Source organism: Vollenhovia emeryi, unplaced genomic scaffold (genome assembly GCF_000949405.1).
Source record: "Vollenhovia emeryi isolate VEMERY1.0 unplaced genomic scaffold, V.emery_V1.0 DF940421.1, whole genome shotgun sequence".
Classification (NCBI taxonomy): domain Eukaryota; kingdom Metazoa; phylum Arthropoda; class Insecta; order Hymenoptera; family Formicidae; genus Vollenhovia; species Vollenhovia emeryi.
Genome location: NW_011965945.1, coordinates 1 through 8,640, shown reverse-complemented (window position 1 = coordinate 8,640; position 8,640 = coordinate 1). Strand labels below are relative to the sequence as shown.

At 39.5% G+C, this 8,640-nt stretch overlaps 1 protein-coding gene across 2 annotated transcripts; it reads right to left on the bottom strand.

The window, feature by feature from the left end:
• Positions 1-1,306: 1,306 nt before the first annotated feature.
• LOC105556031 lies at positions 1,307-2,620 on the bottom strand. Of its 2 annotated transcripts, none has more exons than XM_012003083.1 (3): positions 2,299-2,620; positions 1,583-1,701; positions 1,307-1,525 (listed from the first exon to the last, which is right to left on the bottom strand). In XM_012003083.1, the coding sequence occupies exons 1-3, from the start codon at positions 2,599-2,601 to the stop codon at positions 1,381-1,383; spliced, it is 567 nt and encodes a 188-aa protein (XP_011858473.1). In that variant the 5' UTR covers positions 2,602-2,620; the 3' UTR covers positions 1,307-1,380. The 2 variants fall into 2 exon arrangements, with proteins under 2 accessions (XP_011858473.1, XP_011858474.1); XM_012003084.1 differs by having other exon boundaries at positions 1,307-1,507.
• Positions 2,621-8,640: the final 6,020 nt, after the last annotated feature.

Here is an 8,640-nt window from a genome sequence, read left to right as displayed (position 1 = left end):
TCTTTAATTTCTTCTCCTTCATCTTCCTCTCCTTCCTTCTCCTTCCTTATATTCTCCTCCCTTTCTTCTGTCACCATTCTTTCCTCCAATCTTACTCCTTCCAATAATTCCAGGAAGTGGATTTCTATTGCTTCTATATTCCTACAGATCTTTTTTCTTTCTTCTTCCTCTTCTTTCTTCCTCCCTCTGTCTCCTATCTCTATCGACAGGGGCATGTGATCCGAGTCCACCCTTTCTTCTATCCTAAAATTGTTTATTTTATCTAATCCGTTCTCGCATCAAGCTTCCTCTCCTGTTAATTCGCCCTATCTATCTCCTTCCTTCGCTCCTTTTAATATATATTCTCCTACCTCATCTCCCATTCCTAGTAATTTTTCCCTCTCGAGTTTATTATTTTATCCCTATTTTCTCTTTTATCATCACCTACCTCTCTAACTTCTCTTTCTCTTTCCTCTTCCCTTTCTCTATTTATCCCTCTTTGTTCTATCCATCCCTCTACTTTCCAATCTTTTATGATTATCCTGTCTTTCCTTTCCGTCCCTACCTGAACTTCTCCTGCTTCCTATCCCTTTACTTAATCTACTTTTGTCGCGATGCTACTACCTTCCTCGCCACCTACCTCTCTATCCTCCATATTTAAATATTCTTTCTCTTTTCTCTTCCCTTTCTCCGTCTATCCCTCTTTGTTCTATTATAAATTTTCCTATTGTTATTAACCTTTCCTCTATCTCTTTTATCTTTCATTCCCATGCATTCTAGTTCGCGCTTTATTTCCTCTCTTATTATGTCTATAACCTCGCTTGCCCTCGTTGTCGGTATCTTTCCACAACTAACTTTTTACTTTTCTTATCCCTTTCTAAGTCCAACTTCCTTTGTTTATCCTTCGTTCCCTTCCCCATCATCTTTTTTGCCTTCTTATACCATACTTTGCCTGATTTCCTAACCTAACCTCTTTTTTCGCCCGCCCGTCTTTTCGATCCATCCTACCTCTCTTCCTCTGCCTATTTCCTTCCGCCTTCATTTCTATCTCTTCTACTCGACCTCCTCCCTACTTTCCTTATCTACCACTTACCTACCTCTCTATAATATTCTCTTAAATAATCTTACAAGCCATCCGCTCACGCTCGCACATCCATCCCTCCATGCCTCACCTAACCAAGTCCGTATCTCTTTTAATATAAATATAACGTGCTGTGATATACAATATTATATTTTGAAATCAATGATTCCGTCATAATGAAAATTATGTCTCGATAACTGTTCGGAAATTATTTTATATTTTACGAAGTCTCTGCTTTGTGTGAAATCTCAGATTTGAAAGAATGTCCAAGTCGAAAGGATCTCTTATGCCTGATTTATTTGACAGACAACTTTCTACGATTACCTTTCTACGAATGATAATGCCGAGTCACCGACGTAACGCAAGCCGTGAAGGGTGCTGTATGAGCAATACTGCTTGGCAAGCTCACTGATCTCTGTCAGATTTTGATGCTTCTTAGTTTTCGATCTAGCAATAGGAGCAACACTAGATCAGATAGATAATACATATTATTGACATTTAATTAATTAAAGGGACCATTACCTTTCCGTTTTTTCGTTCCCTTGATCGTAGTTTTTGTTGTTCACTGCCGATTTCTTCTTTACGAACAGATTGTTGTTGTATCTCGACCTCAGACTAAAATCTTGTGTCCGATACATATCCTACACACAATTACGCCTATATCAAGATACGCAAACCCTTAATCTGTGCGTTAATCAAGTCTTAAGTCGAATATAACCCAGAAGGCCTTTTTTATTGTTTTTAATATAGAAAAAGCTTTTAATACAATATGTAGTAATATGCAATCTAAAATTATTAAATTATAATAAAGAATATGTAACATTTATATATTTACGTATTTATTTTTGATAATGTAGTTAAACTATACTTTATCATAATTATAGTAGTCTTTATTCTGTATTTGAAAATGAAGAGAAATCCTCAGCTTCAAGTGTTTTTTTTTATTATTAATTTAATTTTTTAAATTAATAATTTTATAAATAATTTTATAATTAGATAAGATTAGACGGAAAAAAAATTATTACCTAATGTTACCGTAATATTACTTTTCCGGGCCATTAAGTCTGAAATATCGAGGTCCATTGGATCGAGGATTTTACCGTATTTACCTTAGGTATAACTCACGTCTTATCTTCGACTGACAGTACTTGCGCGATACGCATCGATGTCCTGTTCACGGCAGTCGAACTTGTTCGTGCGTAGACGATCTCGGTGATTTCCCGAGCGTTAAATCTTACCTTTGTGTGATCGCGGGACGCGAATTCCTCCAATGGTTGGGGCGGCCTGTAGGGATTCTGCAGGTGCACGGTGTTAACCGAGTACGATGGGATGGCGTTGCCAACTTTTAAATAATCAAACGACGCCCGGTCGGCGGTGTTGTAATAATTCTCGCCCCCGATGTTCGAGGAATTGCGGTTGTAGGTTTGCGACGACATCGCAGGCACTCGACCGACGTTCGAGGCGACGTGCGTTAAAATTCGCGCGTCGTTCCACGGGTTGAATGCTGGCCTCTTCTTCTCTCGTTCCGAAGAATCCTCCATTTCACTGTCATTCTATCTCCGGACCCATCGCAATCTCGTTTGACTCGCTCGCGACGATTTTACCTCTCCTGGACCACCCTATTAAATCACTTTGTTCGATAAATTTGGAGAGAAGAGAATATCAGTTGCTTGCATTCGCGTCTTTTTCCCTCCCTTTCTTTTTATTGTGCGGATCGACGACCCTTTATCGTACCTGAGAACCTTATCGCATTAAAGATTTTAATAATTAACAAAAATATTTCTTTTTCTCCGAGCATTAATTCTTAATGTTAATTAGTGTCGATTAATATTATTTATCGCAAAGTAATTCGTATGAGGGGCGAACAACCCTTGTCGCGTCAGGCAGTACTGTCGTCTAAAGTAAAGGGCTCTTTTTAACGCGCGAGACCTTTCCAAACCACCCCCCAGACGGCCCACAGCTGACTGATTGTGAAGTGTAACAATAGCGGCGAGTATCCTCCCAAGTCTTTGGCGATACGACTCGGCTCATAAAGGCGGGTCCAGACATGTGTCGTATCACCGTATCGTATCGTGATCGCCTTTTATCATGATACGGATACGCTGATTATAATGATACGGCAAAGGCGGGTCCAGACATGTGTCGTATCACCGTATCGTATCGTGATCGCGTATCATGAACAGCTAAGTGTGGACGGTGCGCCGTATCCGTATATCGTATCGTATCTGCGTATCATCTTGATACGCAGATACGATACAAGTATGATCCACTTGGAGTCGGTATATTTTACCGAAACATCAAAGAAATGATACGTGATACGGATACTGTCAGTGTAGACGCGTTTTTGATTCTGACCACTCCATCTGACAAGGCAGCATCGCTAATCAGTCGCGTTGCTTCGTGTCTAGCGGTTGCTTCATGTCAGAATGGAGTGGTCGCAAGATAAAATAATTGATTTAATAAATATATATAAAGAAAAATCTATTCTTTGGAGTGCAACAAATCCGCATTATTTTAATCGGTTAAAAAATGATGCATGGGAGGAAATCGCGCGTGACACTGGAAGATCGGTCGAGCATTGCAAAAAGAAGATGGAATATCTTCTTTCTGCTTTAAGGCAACGTGAAATGATACGAACTGTACCAGGTGGAAAACTAAAATAAAGATACGGATAAATGATACGGATATGAGCTGAAAACAACACCTTGCCGTATCATTATAATCAGCGTATCCGTATCATGATAAAAGGCGATCACGATACGATACGGTGATACGACACATGTCTGGACTCGCCTCAAGGTGTTGTTTTCAGCTCGTATCCGTATCATATATCCGTATCTTTATTTTAGTTTTCCACCTGGTACAGTTCGTATCATTTCACGTTGCCTTAAAGCAGAAAGAAGATATTCCATCTTCTTTTTGCAATGCTCGACCGATCTTCCAGTGTCACGCGCGATTTCCTCCCATGTATCATTTTTTTAACCGATTAAAATAATGCGGATTTGTTGCACTCCAAAGAATAGATTTTTCTTTATATATATTTATTAAATCAATTATTTTATCTTGCGACCACTCCATTCTGACATCAAGCAACCGCTAGACACGAAGCAACGCGACTGATTAGCGATGCTGTCTTGTCAGATGGAGTGGTCAGAATCAAAAACGCGTCTACACTGACAGTATCCGTATCACGTATCATTTCTTTGATGTTTCGGTAAAATATACCGACTCCAAGTGGATCATACTTGTATCGTATCTGCGTATCAAGATGATACGCAGATACGATACGATATACGGATACGGCGCACCGTCCACACTTAGCTGTTCATGATACGCGATCACGATACGATACGGTGATACGACACATGTCTGGACCCGCCTTTAGCCTCGTGCGCGCACTCGTGATCGTCCTAGATAAACGGATATTATTGTTATTCCAACTGATGTAAAGTCGTTCTAGGGGCGAGTAATTACAGGTCACAGTTATACTATGTTAGATATATTCTAATATAAGGATATTGTACAAGGACTTCTGATTACAACGTAACGCAACAGATGCTAGTGAGATACGAGAGAGACAAACAGAATATATAAGTCGGCAACAGCGCTGCCAACGTACGCTAGAGTAACGACATCTCACTAACACTCCTCCTTAATCAGGATGTCCTTTGGACGCAGTAACTGAACATAAATTTAGTTCTTCAACACATTTGAAATGCTTCGGTCCATTTAAGCTCTTGGTCAGAATATCAGCGCACATATCTTCAGTTGGTAGATAGTTTAATACAATCCTTTTCTTTTCTATCACATCGCGAACATAGTGGTGCTTAATATCAATATGTTTTGTGCGGGAATGAAACATATGATTTGTTGCCATCTTTTGAGCGGATTGACTGTCGTTGTATACTTCTACGGAAAAAGATTTTCCAAATAGATCACATAGAAGGTTTTGCAGAAATGTAGCTTCTCTGCATCCATCAGAAAGTGCCATATATTCAGCCTCAGCACTACTGGCAGCGACAGTCTTTTGCTTGCGACATGTCCAAGAGACTAGACCTCCTCCAACTTTGAATACATATCCGGTATATGAACGTCTATCATTAATGTCTGAATCCCAATCTGCGTCTACAAAACCAGTAATGTCAGCACCAGTCTTAGTAAATTTGAGATAAAAATCCTTAGTGCCCTTAAGGTAACTCGAATCAGCACTCTTTTTGCCGCCAGCCAATGAGATTGGCCATAACAAGTGTTAAATTGACTTAACAAATTAACGGAATACATAATGTCTGGACGAGTACATAAACCAATATACAGTAAACAGCCAATTAAAGTTTGGTACGGAATCCTTGAATCGCAAGCATCGGGAGATTCATCTTTGGTGAGCTTAAGTCCTGTCTCCATAGGAGTCTTAGCGGCCTTACAATCAGACATCCCAAATCTACGCAATATGCCCTCTATATATTTGGTTTGGTCCAGACGCACGTCTTTATTTCCTTGTTGAATACTCATACCAAGCACATGTTGAGCGTCTCCTAGATCTTTCACCTGAAAACTCGAATTTAGTTTATTCAGTACATAGGATAAAATATCATTGGAATTATACAGCATTATCATATCATCCACGTGTAAAGCAATGATACAGACAGAGTTACCGACAATTCTAATATAAACACATGGTTCGCATTTGGATCTCCTGAAACCAATTTTAATCAGCGCTTCATTTATCTTTGAATACCATGCTCGAGACGACTGCTTTAATCCATATAAAGCCCTTTTTAATAGACAGACTTTCTCTTCTTTGCCATCCACAACAAAACCCTCAGGTTGTCGCATATAAACTTCTTCTTCCAAATTGCCATTTAAAAAGGCAGTAGCAACATCTAGATGTCTTATTTTCAGATCCATTTCCACTGCTGCAGACATAAGTAGACGAATGGTAGATGTTCGAACAACAGGAGAAAAAGTCTCGGAATAGTCGATTCCATGCCTTTGTGTACAGCCTTTGGCTACTAATCTAGCCTTAAATTTGTTTACATTTCCGTTCATATCCCTTTTTATTTTGAATACCCATTTACTATCTACAGCTCTCTTCCCTGCTGGAAGATCTGTGAGCACCCATGCATCATTTTCCTTTAATGACTTATACTCATTCTTCATAGCTTCAACCCATTTATCTTTGTCGTTACTTTTCATAGCATCAGCGACAGTGAGTGGTTCATTCTCAGACATAAAGGTACTATAGAGAACATAATCAGGGTACTCTTTGGGAGTTCTATTTCTAAGTGGATATCTTCTCGCATCCTTTTCCTGGGGTTGATCTGCAACGGTTTCTTGAGCATCTTGAAAAGAATCATCTTGGGAGTCATCTTGAGAGTCATCCTCTTCATTTTCCCCAGCTCCTTCAAGAATTTGTTCTTGAACAGTTTCGCCGTTTTCCGAAATGTCTTCGATGATAGGCTCATGCTCCTCCTCAATGTCTGCATAGGAGAATATTGGCACAGAGACTTCCTTCGGTTTCTTAATGTCTTTAGAAATAATCTTCATCGGAAACTTAGATTCTATGAATTGTACATCCCTCGACATAATCACTCTTTTTGGATTTTTAGGATCTATTAGACGATACCCTTTTGTTTCGGTAGAATAACCTACGAATATCAGTTCTTGACTCTTAGGCTCCAGGCTTCTTCCTACGTTCCTTGGATATGAGAGCAAAAGCGGCACATCCAAACACTTTCAGATGCTTAATGTCCATCTTCTTCCTGGTCCATAATTCAATCGGAGATTGATTGTCTGGTAAACTTTTGCAGGGCCAGTAGTTTTTCAAGTAGATTGCTGTGCTTATTGCTTCACCCCAATAGGAGAGATCCAGACCAGCCTCGTTCATCAAGCAGCGACCGATTTCTACTAGAGTCCTGTTCGCTCGTTCTGCCCTCCCATTTTGTTGGGGGGTGTAAGGACAGCTTAACTCATGTCTAATACCATTTTCTTTAAGAAAGACAGCGAAGTTTCCGTTTATGTATTCCTTACCGTTGTCCGTTCTTATGCACTTGATGGTTTCACCCAGTTGATTATCCATCATAACCTTAAATTCTTTAAAGGTTGACATAACTTGATCCTTGGACTTTAAAAAGTATCCAAAAATCATTCTACTGTGATCGTCTATTAGTGTTAGCAAGTATCTAGCTCCACCTATGGACGAGACATGCATGGGACCACACAAATCCGAGTGTACAAGTTCCAACCTCTTTGTTGCTCTCTATTCAGAAATATGAAAAGGCGTTTTACTATGCTTTCCAAGGATACATAATTCACAAGAATTCAGTGAATCTCCTGAAAAATCTGAATAATTTTTGAAGTCTTTCATGAGTTGATTCATACCTTGCACATTCAGATGACCCAAGCGTTTGTGCCAGAGATCCTTGGACTCTTGTACCGTCAACATGGCAGATTCTTCGGCTTGAGACTCATGGTTTATAGTTGTAGCTAGAACTTTGATCTCTTTATGCGCATCCTTCTTACTTGATAACAGTGTTTCAGCATCTAGTTTGAAGATTCCGTCAGATTTGGTGACTGTAGCAACAACTTCACCTTCGATTCGACACGCATCTTTCAAGAAAATCTTGCATTTATTTCCTGAAAAAACTACAACCAAACCTTTATCTGTCATTTTTCCAACAGACAATAGATTAGCTGCCAAACCAGGTACATATACAACGTCCTTTACATCTTTGATTATACCATTACAGTCTAATTTTAATTTTACGTTTCCAGTTCCGCTCGTAGGTATAGTTTCTTTATTAGCACAAGTGACTCCTTTACTAGGTACTGAAATATTTAGATCTCTGAACCAATCGTCTCGCATAGTCATATGAGCAGACGAACAACTATCTAACATCCAGGTTTTGTCAGAATTTGCTTCTGTATACATCGCCGTCAGCGTCGTCGATAGAGCCCAATTTCCAGTTTTCTTGGAGTCTGTATCTTGCTGATTTTTACCTGATGTCTTGACATTTTCTTTGGATTTCTTCGATCCATCTTTGACCTTGGATTTCTTGCAATCGATCGCCTTGTGTCCAATGCCTCCACATTTGTAGCATCTAAACTTAAATTTCTTCTGCTCTGTTTGTTTTGTAACAAGGGCAGTTTCCAGGGCAGATGTCGTCCGTGAGTTATCTCTAGTCTGTTGACGCAAACTTTCATGCATCAATTTTTCCATGATGTCTTCACTGGTGACTTTCTCTTTGGTATTATCCAGAATTTGCACTATACCATCAAATTGTTTCGGCAATCCTTGCATGATGATTGAAACCAACCAAATCTTCCACAGTCGCATCTATATCAGCAAGCTGTTGAGTTAAAGATTTGATCTTATCCAGATAGTCACGCATATTTACGCATTCTTCGTAGGAAAGCTTCCAGAGTTCCGTCTGAAGATTTATACGCCTTGACCAGCATTTATTTTCGTATTGCTTTTTGAGGTTTGCCCATGCATCCCTCGCAGTCTTGGCATTTATTACATGGACTATGCATTGTGGTTCTAGAAGTAGGTTTAGCGTTGTCCTAGCATCTTCATCATCATC